At 41.7% G+C, this 27,970-nt stretch overlaps 1 protein-coding gene across 1 annotated transcript in view; it reads left to right on the forward strand.

Annotated features, from left to right (window-relative positions):
• thoc2 (THO complex 2) overlaps positions 1 to 27,970 on the forward strand; it is a 193,707-nt gene that overhangs the window by 55,157 nt on the left and 110,580 nt on the right. Inside the window, exons 9-12 of the mRNA XM_072505632.1 lie at positions 1,423 to 1,515; positions 14,062 to 14,217; positions 15,205 to 15,377; positions 25,453 to 25,648. Of these exons, the coding sequence (XP_072361733.1) occupies positions 1,423 to 1,515; positions 14,062 to 14,217; positions 15,205 to 15,377; positions 25,453 to 25,648 (618 nt within the window). The remainder of the gene's footprint in view (positions 1 to 1,422; positions 1,516 to 14,061; positions 14,218 to 15,204; positions 15,378 to 25,452; positions 25,649 to 27,970) is intronic.

Raw genomic sequence — 27,970 nt, forward strand, 5'->3', positions numbered from 1 at the left:
CTGATTTGCTTAATCGTTCTGTAACAGTGGTCTGTAGAGCGAATTAATTGTTTGCTCCCAAGCATTAGCACTGAATAGTGATTAACTCTGTGCGATGGTGAACCTTTTGTATGAACGTTTCAACTTGAAGTTTTTGCTGTGTGTAGTATATTTTGCATTTTATGGCCATTTAAGTTTTTTTTATAAGGTTGATTGATGTTGACTGAAGGTACTTATTGTTTTGATGGTATATTCTCTCACCTCCCTCCTGCACTGTAGAACTGCTCAACTGATGCCTTTAAGTTCTAGTCTGTGGGAAAAGGTGTTGAGAAGACAACCTCTCAAAACTGAGGTAAGTACCTGCATTCAACGATATAAACATGTCTAGCTGAAAGGTTCTATAATATTGAACTGGATTTTCTGTTTTGTTACATTGTTTAGCATTTTTCTTATTGATCAGAGTAGATTTGTTTGTCCTTTAATATAATTTACAAAATATCACCAGAACCTAATTGTTTATGGTGTTGTTGGCTATGCAGTTATATGCCTTAGTTTGATAGTGAACTAGAAAGTAGTACAATTTTCTAGTTTGTTTCTTAAATCCGTTTTGAAGAAAAAAATTAGTGAAATTCAAATGCTCGCTTTTAAGTTTGAAACCATACGCTTGATGATAATGATCAGCACCTTACAACCCCGCGACCTCCAGCATCTTAACAACCCTGCTGCCTCTAGCACCTAGAAGGACATGGGCAGCAGATGCATGGGAACACGTTGGCCTGCAAGTTCCCCTACAAGTCGCACATCATCCTGACTTGTGACTATATCGCCATCGCTTCATTGTCACTGGGTCAAAATCCTGGAACGCCCTTCCTAGCAGCACTGTGGATGTTCCAACAACACGTAGACTGCAACAGTGCAGGAAGGCAGCATACCACCACCTTCCGAGGGCAATTAGGGATGGGAAATAAATGGGGGCCTCTCCAATGACTTTCATATCTCATGAACGAATAAAGACAAAATTCATGCTACCTGGTTTAAAGCTACTTTATTTTTTTTATTCATTAGTTTTGTGTATGTCAAGAAAGATTTAATTAACAAGAAAAATCAAGGCACTTGACCAGAACTGAAGCAAAATAGTCATATACAGTTTTCTAAAAGAAAATGAAATTGCAGTTTACAATTTGGTTTTGTGTTCTAAAACCAAGCTTTTGTAGTATGCTGGATCTTTTTAATTAATGTGGAAATTTAATTTAAGACAGGAGTTGAATAAAAATGTATTGAGTTTGATTTTCAACTTGAGATGAGCTGTGGTTGAATCCAGTTTCTTTTTTGTGGTGTATTAATGAAGAGCAAATGTCATATTTTGTTTGGCTTAATAAAGAATTAAAGTACTGTGAACAAGCAGCGTGTCCTGCTGAAACAAACTTTTTTTTCCAATTTAAGGAACCAAATGGAGAGACGCCATCTTCACTTTATCGGGTAGCTGCGATACTACTACAAAACAACTTGATAGAACTTGATGATCTTTATGTGCATGTAAGTGAACTAATTATTGAGAGTGTCATGAATTTTTACGAATTTTCTAATATCCAAATTGGAGTGTAGTTTATCTGACGCCAAACTTGATATCAATAATTTGTTCGGAAAACAAAGGTAGTTTTAAGGGATTTATTTCTGTATGTGTAAACATTAGAAATAAGGTGTAGATTTAAGTGGTTTAATTTAATGTTTATGTGACTTTCCATTGGTCGGTTCATGGTGGACAAAGGTGTTTGTATGTGTGGGGGGTTGGTTAAGTTCCAACTGTGTTTCTATTGTGCTAAAAGAGGGCTAGAGCTTAACGGGTAAATAAGTAGGCCAGCAGAGGTATGCGGTGCTGCTTCGCAATTGGGGCGTTGTCAGGTGGAGGAGCCTTTTTAAGTTTTACTTTTAGCTGAATTTGTGAGCTCTTGGGAGCAAAGATTTGACATCTCTGGCAGAAGAAAATACTGGACAGAAGAGAACCTGCAAAGAGGTAGACTTCCTAAAGTCCAAGTTACTGTCCAGATAACGGAATCGGGGGACACAATTTCTCAAGTCGACTAAAGTTGTAAGAAGGGTCCAAGGTATTGTCCAGAAGAATTTTTAAAAAAAATGTAAGAGTACCGAATTCATTTTTACCAATTAAGGGGCAATTTAGCGTGGCCAATCCACCTAACCTGCACGTCTTTGGGTTGTGGGGGCGAAACCCACGCAAACATGGGGGGAATGTGCAAACCTCACACGGACAGTGACCCAGAGACGGGATTGAACCTGGGACCTCGGCGCCGCGAGGCAGCAATGCTAACCATTCTGCCACCGTGCTGCCCATGTACAGAAGAATTTAGGGAAGAGTAAACAAAGTGTTTGAGTTAAAGAGACAATTACAGTAACTATGTTTAAAGTGGGACAGCAGACTTCAGAGGAGATGAACTGTGAGTCATTTTCTAAAAATAAATTCAGAGAACCTAATTTAAAAAAAAAAAAATTCCAATTAAGGGGCAATTTAGCGTGGCCAATCCACATATCCTGCACATCTTTGGGTTGTGGGGGTGAGACCCATGCAGACAGGGAGTGAATGTGCAAACTCCACATGGACAATGACCTGAGGCTGGGATCAAACCCGGGTCCTCAGTGCTGTGAGGAGGCAGTGCTAACCACTGTGCCACCGTGCTGCCCCCTCAGTTTGCTGTCATTTTAATAGTCTGGGAATTGAGAGGTAAAGCACCAGCGGTCAACATAAAGAAATCCCAAAGGAGTTTGTGTAAAATCTTGGACTACATTAGTTGTTAGAAATGGAACGGAAGTGTCATTTGAGAAAGCTTGTTTGGATTAGGAATGCAAACCGCTAAGGGAAAGCATACTTATCAGAGAAGATTTTAAAGTGTGTTGTTGGGAAAGGTGTTTGGAAACCCATGTGACAAACATCTGCGGAGATTCTGCGGAGAAATCCACAGACACTAAGTTTGCTTGAGAGCAGAGTGTATTTGATCAGTCATGCCGTGTGCTTAAAAGGGAATTTTGTGTGTTAAAGAGACCATTGTACATAGAACATAGAACAATACAGCGCAGTACAGGCCCTTCGGCCCACGATGTTGCACCGAAACAAAAGCCATCTAACCTACACTATGCCATTATCATCCATATGTTTATCCAATAAACTTTTAAATGCCCTCACTGTTGGCGAGTTCACTACTGTAGCAGGTAGGGCATTCCACGGCCTCACTACTCTTTGCGTAAAGAACCTACCTCTGACCTCTGTCCTATATCTATTACCCCTCAGTTTAAAGTTATGTCCCCTCGTGCCAGCCATTTCCATCCGCGGGAGAAGGCTCTCACTGTTCACCCTATCCAACCCCCTGATCATTTTGTATGCCTCTATTAAGTCTCCTCTTAACCTTCTTCTCTCCAACGAAAACAACCTCAAGCCCATCAGCCTTTCCTCATAAGATTTTCCCTCTATACCAGGCAACATCCTGGTAAATCTCCTCTGCACCCGCTCCAAAGCCTCCACGTCCTTCCTATAATGCGGTGACCAGAACTGTACGCAACACTCCAAATGCGGCCGAACCAGAGTTCTGTACAGCTGCAACATGACCTCCCGACTCCGGAACTCAATCCCTCTACCAATAAAGGTCAACACTCCATAGGCCTTCTTCACAACCCTATCAACCTGGGTGGCAACTGGTGTACTTCAAGATGTACTTTGTAATGCATGTTAAATCTTTAAATCTGTGTATTTATTAAGTTAAGGGGGAGTAAATAAGTTTTGTATGATCAAATTTTCATGTTTGTAACAAAATATGTTCTTTTGTTACAACTAATTAGCGGTCCTGTGACTCTGTTCCTCCACGTTTTATTAATAAAATGTTACATTCCTTAGAGCCAGGGTTCTAATTTAGGATCTTTTCGTCCAGTTATAAAACCAATTGGGACCGTAACAAATGTTTGTTTGCACTTGAGCTACGAAAAATAATGTTCACATGTGTGGTGTTGTTAAGTTGAAATTAGATATATTGGTGTCCCAACCAGATGTTGTAACAGCAAGACTGGTAACAATGCTACATTAAGACCCCTTCAGGATACAAATATTTGGGCACCCTTATGAGTCTCAAGTCTTCACACCAAACAGATCAACATGCAACTTCAATCAGTAATGAGGATAATCTCTGGAACTCTGTTCAGCTTCCAATTCGCTTAAATATTACCCCACCCTCTATTTGAAGGGACCAGCATCATGCAGAGAAATATCTCCTGCAACTTGGACCACCCCATCTACAGAATCCCAAGTTGTCACATGTTCAGAGGGCATTTCACAGTGCCATGAATCGAACAACTCTGACGCTGATCAAGCCTGGTAGAAAATACCCTCCCAAATAAACACATTGGGCAGGATTCTCCGGCTTGCTCGCCAGCCGGCCAATGGGGTTTCCCATTGTGGGCAGCCCCACCCCGTCGGGAAATCTCCAGGCTGCCAGTGCAACGGAGAATCCTGACGGGAGAATCCAGCCCATTGTCTCTGACCCGGCACCTGAACAAACAGGTTTTAGTCTTCCCCGGAGCTTGTGGGCAACCCTCAATACAACGTGTACTGGACATGGCCAATGTGGCCACCTGATGTACAAATGGCGCTTCAAAACTGTTATGTTGCTGTGTGTAGTTCGCTCGGTCTCATGAAGAGGTTCTGAGTCTTGTTTAATTTAACAGTGAGTGTTTATTAACTATTTGTGGCTCTAGACACAAATACAGTATAAGCTATGAACTGTCTCCAGGCTTGCCTCCACACCCATCTCTGTCCAGTCCTTCGAGATTAGGGCCATGTGTACATAGAACATAGAACGATACAGCGCCGTACAGGCCCTTCGGCCCTCGATGTTGCACCGAAATAAAAGCCATCTAACCTACACTATACCATTATCATCCATATGCTTATCCAATAAACTTTTAAATGCCCTCAATGTTGTCGAGTTCACTACTGTTGCCGGTAGGGCATTCCACGGCCTCACCACTCTTTGCGTAAAGAACCTACCTCTGACCTCTGTCCTATATCTATTACCCCTCAGTTTAAAGCTATGTCCCCTCGTGCCAGCCATTTCCATCCGCGGGACAAGGCTCTCACTGTCCACCCTATCTAACCCCCTGATCATTTTGTATGCCTCTATTAAGTCTCCTCTTAACCTTCTTCTCTCCAACGAAAACAACCTCAAGTCCAACAGCCTTTCCTCATAAGATTTTCCCTCCATACCAGGCAACATCCTGGTAAATCTCCTCTGCACCCGCTCCAAAGCCTCCACGTCCTTCCTATAATGCGGTGACCAGAACTGTACGCAATACTCCAAATGCGGCCGTACCAGAGTTTTGTACAGCTGCAACATGACCTCCTGACTCTGGAACTCAATACCTCTACCAATAAAGGCCAACACTCCATCGGCCTTCTTCACAACCCTCTCAACCTGGGTGGCAACTTTCAGGGATCTATGTACATGGACACCTAGATCCCTCTGCTCATCCACACTTCCAAGAACTTTACCATTAGCCAAATATTCCGCATTCCTGTTATTCCTTCCAAAGTGAATCACCTCATACTTCTCTACATTAAACTCCATTTTCCACCTCTCAGCCCAGCTCTGCAGCTTATCTATGTCCCTCTGTAACCTGCTACATCCTTCCTCACTGTCGACAACACCACCGACTTTAGTGTCGTCGGCAAATTTACTCACCCACCCTTCTGCGCCTTCCTCTAGGTCATTGATAAAAATGACAAACAGCAACGGCCCCAGAACAGATCCTTGTGGTACGCCACTTGTAACTGAACTCCATTCTGAACATTTCCCATCAACCACCACCCTCTGTCTTCTTTCAGCTAGCCAATTTCTGATCCATATCTCTAAATCACCCTCATAAATCATACCTTTACATTACAGTGTGGATGATACTCTACCCTGTCCCATGTTAAGCCTTATACTATATCTCCTCCTAACTCTTTACCCAAAGTATTTACAATGCATTTCTGCTTACCCAACACATTTACGTTATTTCAACTGCTCCTTTTCTTCCCCCGTCAAGTCTTGGAGTTTACAGGTTCAGGAGGTCTAAGAGGCCAAATCTTCCAAAGTTGATGGAGTGGCCGACTCTGATGTACTTGGCAAACCTTGGAGTTCAATCATTCCTTCTCAACACCTCATCGCTTTCTCGAGGGCAGTTGGGGATAAATAAGAAATTCTGGCCTTGCCAGCCCCTCCTTCACATGTTATGAATGAAGATTTAAAAAAGATACATTCTAGCCACACTATTTCATTATCCTAGCAGCATAGTCCTCTAGACCTTTCTCTTGTTTAACTGAGCTTTCCCTGAATTGCATTAATAATAATCTTTATTAGTGTCACAAATAGGTTTACATTAACACTGCAATGAAGTTACTGTGAAATTCCCCGAGTCGGTACACTGAGGGAGAATTCAGAATGTCCAATTCACCTAACAAGCACGTCTTTCCGGTATTGTGGGAGGAAACCCGAGCACCCGGAGGAAACCCACGCAGATACTGGGGAGAACGTGCAGACTCCGCACAGGCAGGTGACCCAAGCCGGGAATCGAACCCGGGTCCCTGGTGCTGGTGGGCAACTGTGCTAACCACTGTGTTACCGGCATTGATAGTTAGTTGCATTAGAATTTCTCAGGCATCATTCTAAGGCATGGCTTTCTTTCCTGATCTCGCTCAGAATGTTAAGGTGTATCCTATCGGTTCTGCCACTTGAATCTCCTTTAGTCAAACTAACCAGTAACCCTTTCCATTTATTTATCCGAATACAGTTAATCTCATTTCACTTCAGAATTCACTCTTAAACAGATATTCAGATTTACATGCAGACTGGGCATCTTTGTTGTCTACTTGCAAGACCCACAAACTATGAAGGAATGGTGATACATGTTCAAGTCATAGTGGTTGGAGATTTGGAGGTGTTTGAGGTTCCAGGGTTCTTCTTTGGGTAGAAGGAATTTGCTATCATGTTTCTCATACCTGGTTGTAATATTGTAAGAAGTCTTACAACACCAGGTTAAAGTCCAACAGATTTGTTTCGATATCACTAGCGTTCGGAGCGCTGCTCCTTCCTCAGGTGAATGAAGAGGTATGTTCCAGAAACATATATCTAGACAGATTAAACTTAATGTCAGTGTCTATATGCGCGATCTTCCTGGAGATCCTCTCCACTTTGAGCCGGCAGTTTGCGGTGTCGATGGTAGCCATGATGTGGAGATGCCGGCGTTGGACTGGGGTGAGCACAGTAAGAAGTCTTACAACACCAGGTTAAAGTTCAACAGGTTTGTTTCGATATCACGAGCTTTCGGAGCGCTGCTCCTTCCTCAGGTGAATGTAGAATGATATCGAAACAAACCTGTTGGACTTTAACCTGGTGTTGTTAGACTTCTTACTGTGCTCACCCCAGTCCAACGCCAGCATCTCCACATCATGATTATAATATGGCACTTGTGTTGTGCAGTTGAGGGGTTTGTTTTTAAGGGGCAATTTAGCATGGCCAATCCATCTAACCTGCATATCTTTGAATTGTGGGGGCGAAACCCACGCAGACACGGAAAGAATGTGCAAACTCCACACAGATAGTGACCCAGGGCTGGGATCTAACCTCAGAGCCATAGGCAGCAGTGCTAACCACTACCCCACCATGCGCCCTCATGCAGTTGGGAGTTGCTGCAAACCCTGTGCATCTTGTGATGCCTTTAAAGAAAGATTATACCTTTTTATTTGTAAATCTGGTGCAAAAAAGCAGGGAATACATCTTGGTTAAATAAAAATAACTCTAACTGAGTTTCTTATTTTTTATTTACTGCTTGTAACAATGAAATTTCTGGTATAGGCTTTTATCTAGTCAGCACTTGACAAAGTTTGCTTTTGGGGACTGTGACATACAATGATTTGGGAGAATTGCATTCAGTTCTGATGATCCTCGTTCAAAGTGAATGTGTCATCTTTGAGAGCTGTAATTTTAATTGTGTACATGTCATGTGAAATTACATGTACCTTCATTTTAGGTACAAATTATCCATGGTCTAGCTGTTGCGTCACTTTGTATTGTAAACTAAACTATTCTTGCCATTGCTTCCTTTTTGTTCCTTTTGTGTGTTTTACTGGGACTGAGCAATAAACTATTCCAGCTCAATAACTAATTTCTCTGGTAGTTAAACATCTCACTTTGATGTAGCGTGGTGTTGCGGGGAAAAGTACAGGGATGAAACTTTCATATACTTCACTCTTCCACTCATGAGAGACCAGACGAAGACTCTTGGGAGTTTAAACTTGGTCTTCATTACGGGCGGCACGGTGGCACAGTGGTTAGCACTGCTGCCTCACACCGCAGAGGACCCGTGTTCAATCCCGGCCCCGGGTCACTGTTCATGTGGAGTTTGCAAATTCTCCCCATGTCTGCGTGGGTTCCACCTCCACAAACCCAAAGATGTGCACCAAAGGTAGATTGGCCACGCAAAATTGCCTCTTAATTGGGAAAAAAAGTGAATTGGGTACTCTAAATTTATTTAAAAACATTGTTTTTAGAACTTGGTCTCCATTACAATGCTATAGCAACGGGCTAGTGGCATTCCAAGACTGATGCTAGAGAGCCCAGATTCAAGAATGATGCAGACGGAATGATATACTTTGAGATTTGATTACAAGAAATTAGCATCTCCCAATCATTTGTTACAAGTTATCTATGTCAAATTTTGACAATCGATTAAGGTTACATTATGCATAGTATATGAGAATAATTAACCACATCAAAGGTCCGCATGCTTAATTCGACTATTCGGTCACTACAAAGGCACATATGTATGTGCCATTATGATATCGCCAAGCACGTAATTGTCGCTACTTACCTGTTAATTGTTACACGTGAGTAAGATAAAGATGTGCCTGAGCTGTGGGACTCGTACTCCTATCCAACTGTCCAGTGTTTCGTAAGACACACATGGGCGGCAGCTGCATATGATCAATTGAATTTTTGTATGTAAGCTGTGTGACTACATCCTTGCAATAATTAATAAAGCAAGGGTCCTTGAATGCTTAACTGCAGACTGTGTATGTGTACCAACCAGTTACTCTTCCTGACTTTCTGGCAAGCTGCAGCCCTTGTGAACCTGTTCAGTTTTTAATTTAAAATATGTATATTTTTAAACCCTTTCTTGTGGATATCAAGGTCATATAAGTATAATATTTCCACTGGCATTTGTGCATCCTTCCGTTAAAGACGCTTTGTCTGTCTTTGGGGAGTGGGTCCATGAGTCCTGGGTGACTTTGATGAGTTGCCAACCAACCATTGAAATAGGATATGGTGGTGTCATGGTTGTGTCTGGGGCTAGTTTAGCACTCGCTTGTAATGCAGAACAAGGCAGCAGCGCGGGTTCAATTCCCGTACCGGCCTCCCCGAACAGGCGCCACAATGTGGCGACCAGGGGCTTTTCGCAGTAATATCAGTGAAGCCGATTTGTGACAATAAGTGATTCTTATTATGTTACTGGGCAAGTAACCTACAGAGGTGTATTTAAATCTCACCATGATAGTGTGCCATTTAAATTCAGTTGGTAAAAGTAACTATGCAACTACTGAAATGTTGTTTAAAAATCCAACTGGTTGTCTAATGTTCTTTAGGAAAAGAAACCTGCACTTCTTACCCAGTCTGGCCTATATGTGACTGAAGATCCACAGCAATGTGATTGATACTTAACTGCCATCTGAAATTGTGTCAAAGCACTTGTATATATCAAAAAAGAGTTCAGGTTGGATGTCCAAAATCCAGTGCCTTGCGACCGAGATCATGCAAGATTTCAGATTTTCCTAAACTTTGGACAACTGAATGTGTTGAGCATTTGTCAAGCAACACTGAAACCTTGCACTTTTCATCAAGCCCAACTGACTGACAATGAGTGCGAGCCTTGGGAACAATGTGCTTCTCAAACCACTCTGAACAAATTTGTCAGATTATGCCCTCTTAGCATAATAATGAACTGAAAATATTCTTGCTGCATTGAAGCATCTTGGTCAGTAGCATTTTTGATGTGATTGTGATGGCAAAAAACACAGAAAATCACACTACACACCAGAGCATCCGAATGGTATGGGTGCAACAACAGTACTAACAGTGCATCGGCAGAGATTGGGAAAGTCACGAGTCATTCTCTTGGACTTGGAATGTGGCAACTAGACCAGCCCACCCTGCAAAAGCATTGAAGCTGATAAATAAGTCTGGCGGGCCACCGCGAACTCACGCCGAGTCAAATTGTCTCATGTTTAGACAAGTCCGAATTTCATTTAACTGAATGTCAAATGGAATATTTTTAAATGTCCGGATTTCTTCAGCCGTGATCCTCGCAGCACGCACTAGTACAGGAGAACAATAATACCAGACTAGCGCACATAGACCAAAATTGCAGCTTTATTAACCCCTTTTCTTGTGTATACCTGGGAAGGGAAAGTCACAAAGGTGTGGGATATAACTCAAGAAAGATGGTGTCTCCTGAGATAATTGGCTTTCATTATCTCCACAGGAGATTACAGTTCAGATTTGCATTGCATTTCTTCCTTTGAAATGTCTCTGTCTGAAAAAGGACTGAGTACAATCCACATAGGAATTTAATCCACATAGGAATTTCAGCAAGTGGTTACTTCATACCTTTAGCCAGTGTTTGCTTCAGTGTCCTTTTAAAAAAAAAAAAAAAGACTTGTTTTTCAAAGTCCAATCTACCTGCTCTCATCAGTTGCCATGGCAATGTTAACGGCAGTCGCCCCAGGGAATTCTCTTTCTCCATGTTTGCACCAAACCTGCCAAGAGGTCTGAGCCGAACAGATCAAGCGAAATTCCAAGTGAGCATCAGTGAGGAATTTATCACTGAGTAAGTGGCGCCTGATAGTATTGTCAATGACACAGTCCACTACTTTTGATGACTATGATTAGACTGATGGAGAAGTAATTGGCTGGATTTGATTGCTCATTCTTTTTACTTGCCATACTGAGACAACTTTCCACATTATTGGGCAGATGCTAATGTTGTACTGGTACAGCTTGGTTAACGGCATGGTTAGTGAGATAGTTCTGAATGTAAGTCTTCCATAATGTAGCTGGAATCTTCCCACCCACACCCTCAGCTCCACCCAGTAATTACCATTCCAGCTATTCATCTAATTAGCTGGAGTGTAACTCGGAATTTGACCTGTGTGACCCATTGGAAAAATTGACTTTGAGCCACAAATTAACCCAAAATGCACTTGGCTAAGAAAACAGGTGACAAAAACTGCCTTTAAGTTTTCTTTTGAAATGATAGAAATATGTTGTGACGAAAACTACAAAATGAAGATACACCTTGGGGTGCAGTTTTCAAATAATGGCATGTGACAAATTTTGCACAGGGTAAAATATTTTCCTAAACTTATGACATTCAGCATTAATTTTATTTCTCCTGTGCTTAGTTTTAGCTATGATTCACTTTTCCTAAAGGGAGAAATCCCTTTTTAGTGACTTGTATCGAGATCTTCCAGGCGATTAAGAATCATGGCAATAAAAGGGGATACTTGCATTCATGTAGCACCTTTCAGTACCACAGGGTGCCCCAAAGTGCTTTACAGCCAATGAGCCACTCTTGGAGTGTAATCACTGTTGTAATATAGGAAACATGGCAGCCAATATGTGCACAGCAATCTCCCACAAACAGCATTGTGACAAATCAGTTCTTGATATTGATTGGAGGATAAATATTGGCTGGAATACCAATGGGTCCTCGTTACATTCACTTGAGAGGGAATATGGGGCCTCGCTTTTCCGCCTTCCTTACACAAAAGGAGAATACAACAGTCCCTCAGTACTGCACAGGAGTATCAACTTTGATTTGAATTTTTTAGGTTTTCTTGCTTGTGCATATGTTAACAAAATTTTAATGTTACATTTCAGTAGACAGTATGATTGTACTGCCCTTGTTTGTATAACCAAGTTGAAATGTTGCCTTAAGCAGTAAAATCAGTTGAACTTGATTTTAGTGACTTAAATGTCTTGAGATTGCTAAAGCCTTAGATTTAGTATGTAGTCCAATGTAATAAGTATTATGCACACGTGAAGAAATTTATGCTGGTATGGAAATGACTTAATTGAGATAGGTCATTTAAATCCAGTTTCTTGATTCAGGATTATTATCTGTGCAAATCTATCCAGCTTCTCAATGAACCAGATATAATTTACCTTTTTTTTTGTTCACAAAGTGGAGACTTTAAGTAGAGCCTGAAGTGATCTATTTAGAAATTGATTAAATTTGACAGTGTAATATGTAAGGGGACCCACTTCAAATCTTTCTGGTCTGTATACATTCTTAGAATTATTTTCACATTCAATTAACCTTGCAGTCAGTTTATGGAATTGAGAGCTTTTTGAGTAGTATGTTGTGATGCAGAAAGGTGGTTGAGGTCATGTTGTTCTATTGTCAGACATGTAGTTAAATGGGTGTGTTGGTTGATCAAAAGTAAAGTACGGCATGGTGGAAAGTCAGAAAAACTAGTGTGGCCAAGAAAATTAAGAACTAAGTGAGTTTATCTGGCAAAGAGAGAATATGAGTGGAATGGCATAAAAGGGAAAAGAAAAATCATCACCTGGTATATAGGTTGGAACTGAGTCCCAAGAGGTGGAGTGGGTACTATTAGGGACAAAGAGGGTGATAAATGCTGAGAGGCACAGGGCAAGATGGAGAATACCTAATGAGTACTTTGGTTTCTATGTGTAACAAGGAAGAGCATTCTCACAAAATATTGGTTTGTAACCGTGACGGGGTGAAAATTGATAGGAAGAATATACTGGAAAGGCTGGTTATACAGAGTGAATCTGTTGCTTGCATCCTCGGTTGCTAAAGAAAATAGTAGTGAAAATAGAGAAAGGGCTTGCCTTTGTTTTAGAAACAATTAGGGTAAACAAAATCAGCAGTCACTTGGAGAGGTTTGAGTTAATTAAGGATAAACAGCAAAGATTTGTAAAAGGCAGATTGTGCTTGACGAATCTACAGCAATTACATTTTTTGATGAAGTAACAATGTTGACAAATGGAAAGCAATGGACGTTTTCTTTCTGGATTTTACTAAAGCCTTTTATGATGAACGAAATAAAAGTTTGTTTAACAAAATTGATGCTTGTGGAATAGGAGAGTCCATATTAGCTTGGATAAAGGTTTATCAGACTGAAGGATGGTAGACAATGGTTTTCCCAAGGATCAGTGTGAGGATCACTGCTTTTTTTGATATGGATAAAGAAGTATTTTTGACTTTCTAAATTTGGAGGTGTGACTGGTGAAGATGATGCCTCTCTACTTCAACAGGACATGGGCTCATTGAAAGTCAGACAGGTGGCAGATGGAAATTAGTACAGAGAAGTGTGAGTTGATGCGTTTTGGCAAAAGGAATAGGGAGTGGCAATACATACTCAATAGCTGATACTGATATTCTGGTTCTAAAAAGTGCACAGGGACAAAGGACCCAGAGGTTCATGTGCATAGATCCTTGAATGTGGTAGGATATGTTGAGAAAGCAGTTAGTAAAGCATATTGGACCTTAGCTCACATGAATAGAGACATTGAGACAAAAGCAGGAATGATGGAATAGAATCATAGAGAGTTTACAGCACTGAATCAGGCCACTTGGCCCATCGGTTCTGTGCCAGCCGAAGAAAACGAGCCTCCCTGCTGAATCCAACTTATACAACAAGTGTTGTATAATTATTCTACTGCCTTGACCTTTGCTAATTTGGATCCTGTCTCTCAGCAAATATATTTGTGCTATCTGCAGTCCTCCTTGAATTGTGAACAGGAACCCCAACTAATTTTCCCCATCTAATTGGGATATGGGCACTGAATTCTATTTATAGTGCCCCAAATGCTGCATGAAGGCATGAGCTAATTAGATGCAGAGGTTGAATTCCACTAGGACTTTTGAACCGATATGGCTTGTTGCGTACACCTGCTTATTTTGACAAGCAATTCAGCTCAACAACTCTAATGTCAATTTTCTTTTTTTTTGCTCTTGCAGCTTCTTCCGTTAGATGCCACCATTCTAGAACACCACAAACACGAAATAGTTGAAGCAAAGCAAATTGCACGAAAGCTTACTTTGGTGGTACTCTCTGCAGATAAGCCAGATGAAAAAGAGAAAGAAAAGGAGAAAGAGGAAGAAAAAAATGAAAAAGTGAGTTGAGAAAATAAAGTAATCTTTTGCTGAGATAATTAGTTGTCTATCCTTGTATCATCCCGTCTCTGATAATGTTTCCAGTGCAAGTATGAAGTACTCAGCAAGGCTCCAAATGATTGGTTTGAACTGAATGGATTGATCAGCTCAAGAAATGTTGTGGTCAGAGCTCAGGCATTTTAAAATTCATAATTTATCTTTTCAGGATATTCACTGTTGAGGTGATCAGATATTCATTGAGATTCAAGAAACATTCATTTTGATTTGCAAAGTGATTTTACAGATGCAACAACTTGTAGCTCAGTGTTGCGCAGCAGGATAATGTTAGATTGAGAATTCAGGATATGGTAGAAGTGTTCATAAGATCATTTAATTCAACATCAAACAGGATTACAGGATGTTGCTTTCTGTTAACTGTTACATAGATGATCGTGGCTGAATGAGGACCCCTACCTAACTCTTCTCTCCTATTTGATTGGGCAATGGTTGACAGGAAAGAGATAGATAGATTCTTGATTAACAAGGGGATCAGGGGTTATGGGGAGAAGGCAGGAGAATGGGGATGAGAAAATATCAGCCATGATTAAATGGCGGAGCAGACTCGATGGGCCAAGTGGCTTATTTCTGCTCCTATGTCTAATGGTCTTCTGGACACTTCTACATGCTGAATAACTGAAATCGGGAATCGGGTGGCTTATAGTTTCAGCAAGTGTCCCTAATCTCTGACACCTGTATTAGCATTCCCGTATCCAGTAACAGTGCACCTGTCTTAAGATTCTTTTATTACAAGTATCCTGGAAGATTTCCAAGTCACATGTAGAAGATGAGTTTACCCCACTTAAGAATCTTCATAACTTGATCAGTGGTTGATTATTTTTTTCGTCACTCCTAAAGTAAATCTCGAGCAAAACCCAGCTATAATTGTGGTTTGATCGGTTTGCATGACTTTTCACTTGGTATTAAATTGAAATGATTGATGCCTTTCAGCCTCCTGACAATCAGAAGCTTGGATTATTAGAAGCTCTTCTAAAGATCGGTGATTGGTATCATGCACAGTGCATCATGGATCAGATACCGCCTTTTTATGCCACCTCACACAAATCTATAGCACTTGCTCTCTGCCAGTTGGTTCACGTCATTACAGAACCCTTATATAGAAGGTAAAGGCATTTTATAGTTCTCATTAAGTTCAATTTGTTCTGGAGTTCAATTTACTTTATGCTGTTTTAATGAGTTTTTTAAGGAAGGGTGATTTTTAAAAAATCCTGTAATTGTCTGCAGTTCTAAAACCACCATGTAATACTCATGTAAAATTCCACAAGCACTGGTTACCCTCTAGAAATGTTTTCCAGAGTTCTGTCCTTCTATCGGAGATGAGACATAGTGTTGTTGAATTCTTTGGCCACAGTAGCACCACAACACAATTTGTACAGGCAATTGCAATGTAAATATACATTTATAATACAAATAAGAATCAAATTTATAACTTCACAGAAAGAATTGAGCTGTATCTGCATTTCCTGATTCATTTTATTCATAATCTGTAATGACATTTGAAGACTGTAATTAACCTTCCCTCCCTGTGTAATATCTCAAGAAAACTAGTGTGTGCAATGTTTGAGCAGCAGCACCTGTTTTTCTTACTTTGGTGGTAACTGTGCAGTCACTTTGAGGAGAAAGTGATATTAGAAAAATGTATTTTCTTTATTTGTTATCTAAATGATGCTTGTTGCAACAAATGCAGTCATTTTCCCTGACTTTTGCCCATCACACCTGTCATATCCATCTGTGAGAAAAGCGTCATTTTTAACCTTCCTTTTCATTGGATAGAACATAGAACATTACAGCGCAGTACTGGCCCTTCAGCCCTTGATGTTGCGCCGACCTGTGAAACCACTCTAAAGCCCACCTACACTATTCCCTTATCCATATGTCTATCCAATGACCATTTGAATGCCCTTAGTGGTGGCGAGTCCACTACTGTTGCAGGTAGGGCATTCCATGCCCTTACTCCTCTCTGAGTAAAGAACCTACCTCTGACATCTGTCCTATATCTATCTCCCCTCAATTTAAAGCTATGTCCCCAGAATGAGCCCCAATTATCCAGAAATTTGAAACCCTCCCTCCTGCACCATCCCTGTAGCCACGTGTTCAACTCCTCCCTCTCCCTATTCTGCGTCTCGCTAGCACGTGGCACGGGTAACAACCCAGAGATAATAACTCTGTTTGTCCTAGATCTAAGTTTCCACCCTGAATTCCTGCCTTACATCCTTATCCCTTTTCCTACCTATGTCGTTGGTTCCTATGTGGACCACGACTTGGGGCTGCTCCCCCTCCCCCTTAATGATCCCGAAAACATGATACGAGACTTCACGCGCCCTGGGAGGCAACACACCAACCGCGAGTCTCTCTCGTTCCCACAGAATCTCCTATCTATCCCCATAACTATGGAGTCTCCAATGACTAATGCTCTACTCCTCTCCCCCCTTCCCTTCTGAGCAACAGGGACAGACTCCGTGCCAGAGACCTGTACCCCATGGTTTACCCCTGGTAAGTCCCCCCCCCGCCCGCCCGCCCGCCCCCAAAGCAGTATCCAAAGCAGTATACTTGTTACTAAGGGGAACGACCACAGGGGATCCCTGTACTGACTGCTTCCTCCCAGCCCCTCTCACCGTCACCTATCTATCTTTATTCTTCGGAGTAACTACATCCCTGAAGCTTCTATCTATGACCACCTCTGCCTCCCGAATGATCCGAAGTTCATCCAGCTCCAGTTCCCTAACGTGGTTTCTGAGGAGCTGGAGATGGGTGCACTTCCCTCAGATTAAATCAGCAGGGACACTGACGGCGTCCCTCACCTCAAACATTCTGCAGGAGGAACATTGCACTACCTTCCCTGCCATCCCCTCTAGATTAAAAAAAGAAAAAGAAAGAAAGAGCTTCCGTGTTATTCACTCACTTGTCTTCACTTGAACAGCTAGGGTCTCTTGCACAGGTACACCTTCAAGTTAGGGTGCCCACAACGGACGTATGCAAATTTTGCCCGCAACAGCCAATCAGCAGCTCCGCTCCGCTGCCCTCTGCTGGATGCTTGTCTTCACTTGTCTTCACTTGAACAGCTAGGGTCTCTTGCACAGGTACACCTTCAAGTTAGGGTGCCCACAACGGAAGTATGCAAATTTCCCCCACAACAGCCAATCAGCAGCTCCACTCTACTGCCCTCTGCTGGATACTTAGCAGGTAATATTAGTCGCTCATCCATTGGCACTCTCTGATCTCTCATCAGTTCATTTTTCTTCAGTCTGCCAGCCCTGACTCTTGTTGGAACTCATGTGGTCACAAGATCTCTCGACATTCTGTTTTTTGAGAAGTGATTAATTTATTAATACTAGCTCAATCATGCATTTGCATTTTGCCTTTCTCTCTGTCCTCCACTGCCTCCTTCGAACTCAACCTGTTCATTGGAGCCAGCTGTTGCTTCCTGGGCCCCATTCCTAACTAAACCGTTGAGCACCCAAGTTATTTTACTGATCCCCATGATTGCTGCCATTGTAAATGGTGTCCCTCCCTTTGCAAAGCATTGCTGTCACTCCCTGCTTCACAAACCTACCCTATATTTCTCCCAAGTTTGCAAACAACAGCCTTCACTCTGACCTCCCTTTCTTCTCCAAAGCTTCCAAAATGTTGTGGCCTTCCAAATCTCTGACATTCCTTCCTCCACTTTCATGGTTGAATTTCTACATATGCCCCCCCCCCCCCCCCCCCCCCCCCCTGCAACAGCACAAATAGCCATATTTAAAACCCTCTGCTGAGATTTTTCATGCACTCATCAGTGTTTATCCTCACTGACATCTCTGCTGCTTTTTACATGGACGAATGTATCACTCTCCCATGTTTCTCTGTTGTCCAGCAACTACCTGATTTTAGTCAGCATCTCTACCAATAGTTTTTCACTGCATCTTTACCTCTGAAATTCCCATCTTCCCCTCCTTGCTCGTCTAACTGCTGCTCTTTGGTTGAGGTCATTTGAAGGTAAAGATTCAACTTCCATATGAATGCTGGTGGCATATATCTTCTCAAATGTAAATTCTTAACCTCCTATTTTGTTCCCTCCATTGTATTTTCCTTCTATCTGGAACTTCCTACACCCTGTCCCTTATGATTCATGGAGAAATCCAAAATTTCTTGACTCTGACTGCTTCCTATGTTTCACTGTCAAGAACTGTGTTTTTAGCTTTCCAGGCCCGCATTCCCAGCATAAACCCCTCTGCCTTCCCTCCATCTGTCCTTTAAGATCCTTGTTGAACTCAATTTTTTTGACCAAGTTTTTGGCTGTTTTTTCCCGATCCTTTCGCTATTGAATTGGCATCCATTTTCATTTGATGATGCTTTTCTGAAACACCTTGATGTTTTTTACATGAGGTTTGCAAGCCTCTTGTATACTACTTTGTACTTTTGGATGAAGCTGTAAATAATAACCGTACTATATCTAGGAAATACGTTACCAGCTCTAGATAAATGCAAGTTGTTGTGGATGCTAATGATCTAACCCAAATTTAATATATAAAAAGAACATATAGTTAAATCTTTTTGCATGTCCAAATTAGGTTGCTGTATGATGGCGTCCCCAGTGGCATTTGTCTGAATGTTTAAAGAAAATAGGAACATGGAAGCAGGGTTTTGCTCCTCCACCCCTCGAGCCTGCTCTACCATTCAATGAGATCATGGCTAATCATCTGCTTAAATGCTATTTCCTGCACTTACCTATGACCCTTGATTCAGGGAGTCCTCGCTTGGTGGTCGTGTTCCTGAAAATGGCCACTTTAAATGAAACATGGTTTTCCATCGGAATCAATGTTGAAGCCAGAGAACAACTTTTATCCAGAAAAATGAATGCCAAAATTGAAACTGTGTACCATACTTGTGCAGTGCTGTGCATTCCTAGCTGAAGTAGCTCACATTAAGATAAATCACTGAATATAACAGAAATATTGTATATTAATGAGGCAGAACTCACCAGTCGCTCTTCAACAGACCCTCCAGCTCAGGGGTAGCTTGCTTCTGCTCTGCCTGCTGAGTTCTGAGATGGTTGATACAATAAGTGTAATGGGCAATCTGCAGACTTTGCCATGTGTGGGCAAATGTTGCTTGGAAGGTTACTGTCTTTTTTTTTTTGCTGGTACCTTCCCAAATGAACCGTCTCCCATTTTGGTTGGCCACCATGAGTTGCTAGCGATGCTTCACATCAGAAATGCTTTCGGAATCCCATAAAGCATTTCAGTGGAGGAGGCGTTGAAGTGATTTAAAACCTCAATGTTGGCCATTCTGGCTTGGGGGAAGACTTTGCTGTTGCACTGGCTTCCTTGTCACTGGATTCTGAGGATTCTTTGAAGCTAGTTTTGAATTGAAGGTGTCAAGCAACAGCAAGGTTCTGCTGGAGTTATGGGATAAAGGGCCAGGATCCACAACAGGCTTGAAATATTTATCCAAATACTGTTGGCAGCTTGCTTTAGCTTTTCCTGGGAGATCTTCTAATAGTTTGTGGTACCATTTAACACTCTATTCACGCTGGCATTGCGTTCCTGGTGCCTCAGACTGGTACCCCACTAAGGGTTCAAACACAAAATATCCAGGGCTCAAAAAACAGCAGCAAGTCTTCCCTACTCTTGTACTCAAATCCTCATGCAATAAAGGCCAAAATACCACTTGCCTTCTGAATTGCTTGTTGAACCTAAATGTTTGCTTTCAGTGATTTATGAACAAGGAGACCCAAGTCCCTGTGGACATCAACGCATCCCTGTCTCTCCCTATTTATGCCGTGCTCTTTATTTTCATTTTCCTATCAAAGTGGATAACTGCACATCTTTTCACATTGTAACCGTCTGCCATGTTCTTTCCCACTTGCTCAGCCCGTCTTTACTCCCCTAGAAGCCTCTTTGTGCCCTCTTTATAACTCACATTCCCATCCAACTTTTATCCCAACAAACTTGGAAATATTAGATTTGGTCCCCGCATCCAAATCATTTATATAGATTGTGAATAACTGGGGCCTCAGCACTGACCCTCGAGGATCCATTTAGCCTTACTCTCTGTTTTCTGTTCGTTAATGAATCACCAACCCATGTCAGTATCTTTCCCCCAATCCCAGGTGCTCTCATTTTGCTTACAAACCCCTTGTGTGGGACCTTATGAAAAACCGTGTGAAAATCCAAATACGCCACACCCACTTGTTCCCCCTTATCTGTTGTGCTAGTTAGAACCTCAGAAAACTCCAAACAGGCTGGTCAAACATGATTTCCTTTTCATTAAACCCTGTTGCCTCTGTCCAATTTGACCATTATTTTTGAGTGCCCAGTTATTACATAGAGGCCCTACAGTGCAGAAGGAGGCCATTCAGTCCATCTGGCCTGCACCGATTTTCTTAAAGAATTCCCTACCTAGGCCCACTCCCCTTCCCTGTCCCAAGTACCCCACCTAACCTTTGGACACAGGAGCAATTTAGCATGACCAATCCACCTGACCTGCATATCTTTGGGAGGAAACCGGAGCACCTGGAAGAAACGCAAGCAGACACTGGGAGAATGTGCAAACCCCACGCAGTCACCCAAGTGATTAAAATTGGTTCCCTGGCACTGTGAGGCAGCAGTGTTGACCACTGTGCAACCATGCCGCCCACATCCTTTACAATATGTTCTAGCGGGCGGCATGGTGGCGTAATGGTTAGCACTGCTGCCTCACGGCGCCGAGGACCCAGGTTCGATGCCAGCCACTGGTCACTGTCCGTGTGGAGTTTGGACATTCTCTCCGTGTTTGCGTGGGTCACACCCCCACAACCCAAAAATGTGCACCATTTTGGCCACGCTTAATTGCCCCTTAATTGGAATAAATCTTCCAAAATATGTAATATGTTCTCGCATTTTTCCTATTATTGATAAGCTAACTTCTGTAGTTCCTTGTTTTCTCTCTCCTGCTGTTAAATAGTGAGGTTACATTTGCATACTTCTGATCTGCAGAAGCCATTTCAGCATGTGTAACATTTTGGAAGATAACAATGCATCCACTATCTCCACAGTCACTTCTTTCAGCACTGTGGAATGTAGATAATTTGGTCCAGGGGATTTATCAACTTTTAGTCCCATTAATTTCTCCTGTATGACATTTTTTACTGATGACAATTTCTTTCAGGTTCTTCATTTTGCAAGTCCCTTCGTTCTCTAGTATTTCAGGGAGGTTTTGTTTGCATCCCCCTCCCATGAAGACAGACTAAAAGTATTTGCTTTATTTCTCTGCCATTTCTTTTCATTATAATTTTTACTTTTTCATAGAAGAATCCTCGAATCCCTACAGTGCAGAAGGTTGCCATTCAGCTCATCGAGTCTGCACCAACCCTCTGAAAGAGCCACCCTATCTTGGCCCAAGCCTTCACCTCATTCCCGTAACTTAGTAACCCCACCTCACCTTTTGGCCGCCTAAGGGACAATTTAGCATGGCCAATCACCTAAGCTGCACATCTTTGGACTGTGGGAAGAAACCGTAGCACCCGGAGGTGTGATGGGCCCACATTTACCATTGATAATCTTTGTACATACCTATATAAGCTTTTGCAGTCGTTTTATGTTTCTTGCTAGTTTACTTTCATATTCTATTTTTTCTTTATCCGTTCTTCGTTGCTGAATTCTAAAATATTCCCTATTGTTTATCTTGACAAATATATGAATAGGATGGGAATAGAAGGATACGGACCCAGGAAGTGTAGAAGATTGTAGTTTAGTCGGGCAGTATGGTCGGCGCGGGCTTGGAGGGCCGAAGGGCCTGTTCCTGTGCTGTACATTTCTTTGTTCTTTGTTCTTTGTTCTTTGTTAGGCTTGTTTTGCAATTTTTTGAGCCTCAACTTTAATCTAATGCAATCCTTAACTTCTCTTGTCAGTCAAGGTTAGATCACTTTTCTTCCTGGGTTTTGTGTCTTAAACAAATGTAAATTTGTTGCAGACCATGTATCAATTCTTTAGATGCGTGCCATTGCCTGTCTATCATCATATCTTTTAATGTAGTTCCCCAGCTACCAACTTGTCCTTCAGAACTTGGTCATTTCCTTTGTTGGGATGTACGATCCTAGTTTTGGATTGAACTATATCACTTTCAAACGTAATGTAAAATTCTGTGATATTATGATCACTCTTCTCTTAAGGCTCCTTAAGAATGGGATTATTAATTAGCCCTTTCTCATTGCACAATACTAGATTTAAAGTAGCTTGTTTTCTAGTTGGCTTCTCACAAGCTGTTTGAGAAAACCATCTTGTATACATTTCAGGAATTTTAATGGCTGCATTAATGCCAATTAGTGCATTGTAGATGTAGATTTAAATCCCTGATTATTACTGCATAATCCTTGTTACATGCATTTTTAATTTCTTGATTTAAATCTTCCCCACTTGCTGCTTCAGTTTGGTGGTCTATAAGCTACTCCAACTAACAAATGCTGCTTCTTCCTGTTTCTTAGCCACATCCAAACTGATTCCACATCTTGATCTTCTGATCTCAGATCCTCTTGCACTAATGTATTGATCCCATTCTTTATTGACAGGGCTGCCCCACCACCACCTCCCTTTTTGTCCAACATTCAGTTCCCGAACTTTACGCCCTTCTTGTGCAGGGCTGCCTTGGCCTTATTAAAGCTCGCCCTTCTCTTCACCAACTCTGCCCCCAGGTCCTGGTAACACGGATCTCAATGCCTTCCCAAGTGCATCGCCTCTTCTGCCTGGCCCATGTCATGATACGTTCCTTGTCCAGGCACCGATGCAATTGCACCACCATAGCCCTTGGCGGCTTGCCCCCTTTGGGTTTGCGCCTCAGTACCCTGTGGGCCCGATCCACCTCCAAAGTCCGGTCGAACGCACCTTCTCCAACATCTTCCCGATGTACGTATCTGCATCCAATCCCCCCAATTCCCTCCGACAGGCCACAATCCGAAAGATCTGCCTCTGCGAACGGTTCTCCAGGTCCTCCACTTCTCCATCACTTGATTCTGCTGATCACGCATCAGCCCAATCTCTGCTGCCATCGAGGTGGACTGGTCCTCCTGCTCTCCTGCCTGCTCCTCCAGCCTCTGGATCGTCTGTCCCTGAGCCTCCAGTCTCGTTTCCACACGGTCAACCACCGCCTTGATCGAGTCCACCGCCCGCGCCAGGTCCTCCGCACTTTGCTTCCGAAGTTGGGTGAACTTCTCATTCAGGAAGCTCACCAACTGGTCCATCATCCACTGAGCTGACGGGGCCAGACCCTGCACATCCACCATCTCTGCATGCGCTGTCTGCTCCTCGCTCACCTCAACTAACTGGTTCGCTTTTTTCCAGGCACGTCCGGGCTGCAACTCCATAAACTAGGGGTCACTCTCTTCTGGTCTTAATTCTGCACCTTTTTCCTACAAACTGGTTGCCACTGGAAGTCCAACATTCAATTCCCAATAATGGTCACCTTGCAGCCACATTTCTGTAATGGCAGATAGGCCATTTCTGTTTATTTCTATTTGTATCAACAATTCATCTACCTTATTGCGAATGCTGCTTGCTTTCAGGTAGTGGCTTTAACTCGTGTCTTTTTGTAATTACTTTTGCAAACTCCAGCCTTAACTGCCGGTCATACTGTTTTATGCTCTGTCCCTTCCTGACCATCTTTTTCATTATTGCTATATTGATCTCTAGCTTCTCTCTTTTTAATTTGTCATCTCTACTACCCTCATAAGATATAAATGCAGATGATGACCTTTCATCTGACCAAGTTCCATGGATTTCGAACTTGCTCTGATACATAATACATTGTGTGGTACAACACACTTAGCGCATGCTGTGTATTTTCCAACTCCACAGAAGCAGTGTCATGTAAAATACATCTTTTAATATCAGTTAGTAAATGCAGGCAAACTTTCCATTAGTTTTGAAAACTAATACATTTTAATACCTTTTTTAGAGCTGACTGCAAACCATTTATTGAACTTTGATAAGTCACTCGTATCCACAGGCGCAATGTCATGTATTTATGTAAATAATAACCTCAAATTTGCTAGGAAATACAACAGATGGCCAAAGGCTGCCTTAGAGTTCTAATTAAACCTGGCTGGACGATTGCATTAATCAACATCCAGGCATTAGCAGAGGAAGGTACAACTCTTCATTCAAATCTTACATGTCCTATAGTTCCTGGTAAACATTATCTACTTTGTTTCGTGAATAATGTGCAGAAAAAGTTGTAAATACTGACTTCATGTAGGCATTGGAGTTGCACCAGCTACTGAGGCTTTTTGAGAAATTAGAAGAGAAAAATTAATATTGAAGTTCAGAGGATTTAACAAGTCTTCAGAATCAAAATGGGCAGAGCTGATTTGCTGTAGAAACTTGATGTGAAGTTTGACATTGGATCATGTTCCCCTAAACTGGCTAGTGTATAATATATTTGAAATGTCAAAAACTTATTGGTGAATGCATCTTTTTTTATTTTTGTAAAGATTTTTTTATTCTCCTTTTTCACATTTTCTCCCACATTTACATCCATCAACAATAAACAATCAGCAAAATATGTCAGTCCCCATAATAACAACGATCCCATCTACCCACCAACCCCCAAACCTCAACCCGCATGTTTACATAAACCAATGACAAAAAGGAATCAGGGATTACCCGTAGTCACCCTTAATCTTACGCAGAATGCATCTTTTGAAGAAGAATTAAATCATTTCATATTTGTTAAACAGAAATCTTACAATTTGGAGAGGATTGCCAAAACTACAGTTCTATAAGTAATATTTGAAATATTGGAGAAAACCCCAAGGAATTAGCCTTGGACATGTTCTACCTTGGAACTGTGGAATGTTATAGTCAAAACTAGTCTGTGCTGGTAGTTTTATCCACCTCAACCGCTAATCGAATTTCATTGTTGTGTTTGACCTTCATTATCTTTTGGTATGCTTCCATTTCAAGCAATTATCTAATTTTATTTAAAAAATAACTTCCAGACTGTGTTTGAATAAGAATTATTGGAATGAAACCTGGATACATCAAATCAGATTCTTTACTTTGAAAATATTTGATTGGCATCAGCTTCATCCTGATATTTACACAAGTTCATAAAAGTGTTCTTATTTTTCTGTAGATTTTGTTAATGTCAAGTATTTTATCTGTTCTGACCTTTTACGATCAACTTCCCTTACATTAGTATAAAAACTTCATATTTTATTTGCAGAGTTGGTGTACCAAAGGGTGCCAAGGGAGCTGTTATTCCATTGCTTCGAAATGAAAGGGCTCCAAAACCAATAGACACATTTGAAGACTTAAGAAAAGAAGTCTTCAGCATGCTGTGCTACCTTGGCCCCCACCTATGGCATGACCCCATCTTGTTTGCCAAAGTGATTCGTATAGGAAAGGCATTTATGAAAGAGGTTGGTGTGAGCTTTATTCAATTCTAAGTGACGTGTATATTTTTTGTATGTCATTATTCTAAAATCCTTTTTCATGTGTTTCAGTTTCATGTCTGTTTTGATGCTCTTGAAATCTAGAGGAGTAACATTTTTGCAATTTGACCCAAAACTCTTAATATTACATAAGGGCATTTGAAGCTTTTGTGGCGTTTGGTGAAAGAACTCACAACAGAATGAGAAAAATAATTACACACCGAGTGGTTAGGATCTGGAATGGACTGAATGACACCCTTTTTAACTAATGGTGCAAGGCTGCTGAATGGGTTGATTAAGGATGGAGGTGATGACAAGAACGTGTACACATGCTTGTCATCTAAACTGAGTGAAAAGATAAAAGTCTCGTCATTTAAGGAACTAAGAGTGTAAATTCTGTTTTAAATTTTGCGGGGCAGTGTGTGTGGAATACTTAGAAATAAAATTGAGGGTGAGACGAAGATGTTTAAAAAGCAAAAATGAGAGGTCGTGGAGACCGGTGCAATGCAATGAGCAGCGATTGCAATGGGTGTGAAATGTGAGGAATAGCTATTTGAAACATACTGAACCTTAACACTACTGTCAGATTTACTGAAACTAATAGTTTCCTGACTGGTTTTCGAACAATTCAGCTCACACACCATGACACCAACAACAAATAGTTTTATTGCTGTAATGCTACTCAAATGTCAGTTCAGTTTATTGCTTAATATTTATTCGGTCCTGCCCTATTAAACATTAAACAGGAGTGAATGGTTTGAATTAATAAAGATTAAAGAGTAATTGCTGCAATGCACAGGTCATTCAGCTATCTGCAGGTTTAATTTGGTTGTACCATGTCAAAACATTAACTGGGTGTGCAAGATAAATTACAATTCAGTTTATTTTAGGATAAAATAGTTTGCTCTTGGTGGAGGTTTGAAACACATACAAATATAGTCTATTTGTAGACTAATCATTTTGGGTGACTAAATGTGTTGAAGTTATTTTGTCGTATTTTAAATGAGTGCAGGAAAGATGTTTTGTTACTGTCAATAGAGGTTTCTTTGTACAGAATTTTTATTTCTGAACGTATCACCTTTTAACAAGATTTGTTTTTGGATAATATACTTTGGAGTCTGCGGTATTGTTTAATTGTGGTGCAGTGGATCGTGTAGCTCTACGTAGGTTTCTCCAAGACCGACTTGTTGGGCCATAAATAAACCCTCTCAATCACTGGTTGCTTATCATCAATGACAGTTCAGAATAGTGCATTGCTAGCTGATTTTTAGCGATGTTTTCTTTTTTAAAAAAATATATTTTATTGAAGCATTTGTAATTTTCACAATTTAACATATTGACATTTCTAAAACAACCGCGCGGGTCGACGCACAAAATGCCCCCTAAAATAACAACATACAATAAACCATGCACCCCACTTCTCCCGCCCTATCCCCAATTACCCCTATAATAAATTCCCTGTCCTTATTTAACATTACCATGCCTCCTATTTTCCTCCCTGCCCCTCCTTTTTTCCCTTTATCCCCCCCCTTACTGCTGACGTTCAGTTTTTGTTAAAGAAATCGATGAACGGCCAACTCTGGGTGAATCCCTGTATTGATCCTCTTAAAGCAAACTTGATTTTCTCCAGACTGGGAAACTCTACCATATCGCTAACCCACACTCCTGATTTCGGGGCCTCCGAGTCCCTCCATCTCAGCAAGATCTGTCTCCGGGCCACCAGGGAGGAGAAGGCCAGAATATCAGCCCCCCCCCCCCCCCCCCCCCCCCCCCCCCCTTTTGCCCCCGGATCTTCCGACACCCCAAATATTGATAATTCTGGACTCTTGAGTTACCCTACCTTCCAGGACTTCTGACACAACATCTGCAAATCCCTGCCAGAATTCCCTCAGTTTCAAACATGCCCAAAACATATGAACATGGTTGGCCGGGCTACCCCCACACCACCCACATCTGTCCACCACCTCGTCAAAGAACCTACTCATCTGAGCTACCGTTATGTGGGCCCTGTGGGCTACCTTGAACTGAATCAAGCTGAGTCTAGCACAGGACGAGGATGCATTTACCCTTTTCAAGGCCTTTTCCCACAGTTCAGTTTCCAGCTCCCCGCCCAACTCCTCTTCCCACTTCCTCTTCACCTCTGTGATAGGGGCCCCTTCCCACTCTTAACAATTCCCTGTATATGTCCGAAACCTTCCCACCTCCAATCCCTGTTTTTGACAGCACTTGAAGAAACCGAAACCCGTTCACTCCCGGCAAGTCAAACTCCCCCTCTAATGTCTCCAAGGTCGGGAAGCCCTCCTGGATGAA

This window comes from Scyliorhinus torazame, chromosome 5 (genome assembly GCF_047496885.1).
Source record: "Scyliorhinus torazame isolate Kashiwa2021f chromosome 5, sScyTor2.1, whole genome shotgun sequence".
Taxonomy (NCBI): Eukaryota; Metazoa; Chordata; class Chondrichthyes; order Carcharhiniformes; family Scyliorhinidae; genus Scyliorhinus; species Scyliorhinus torazame.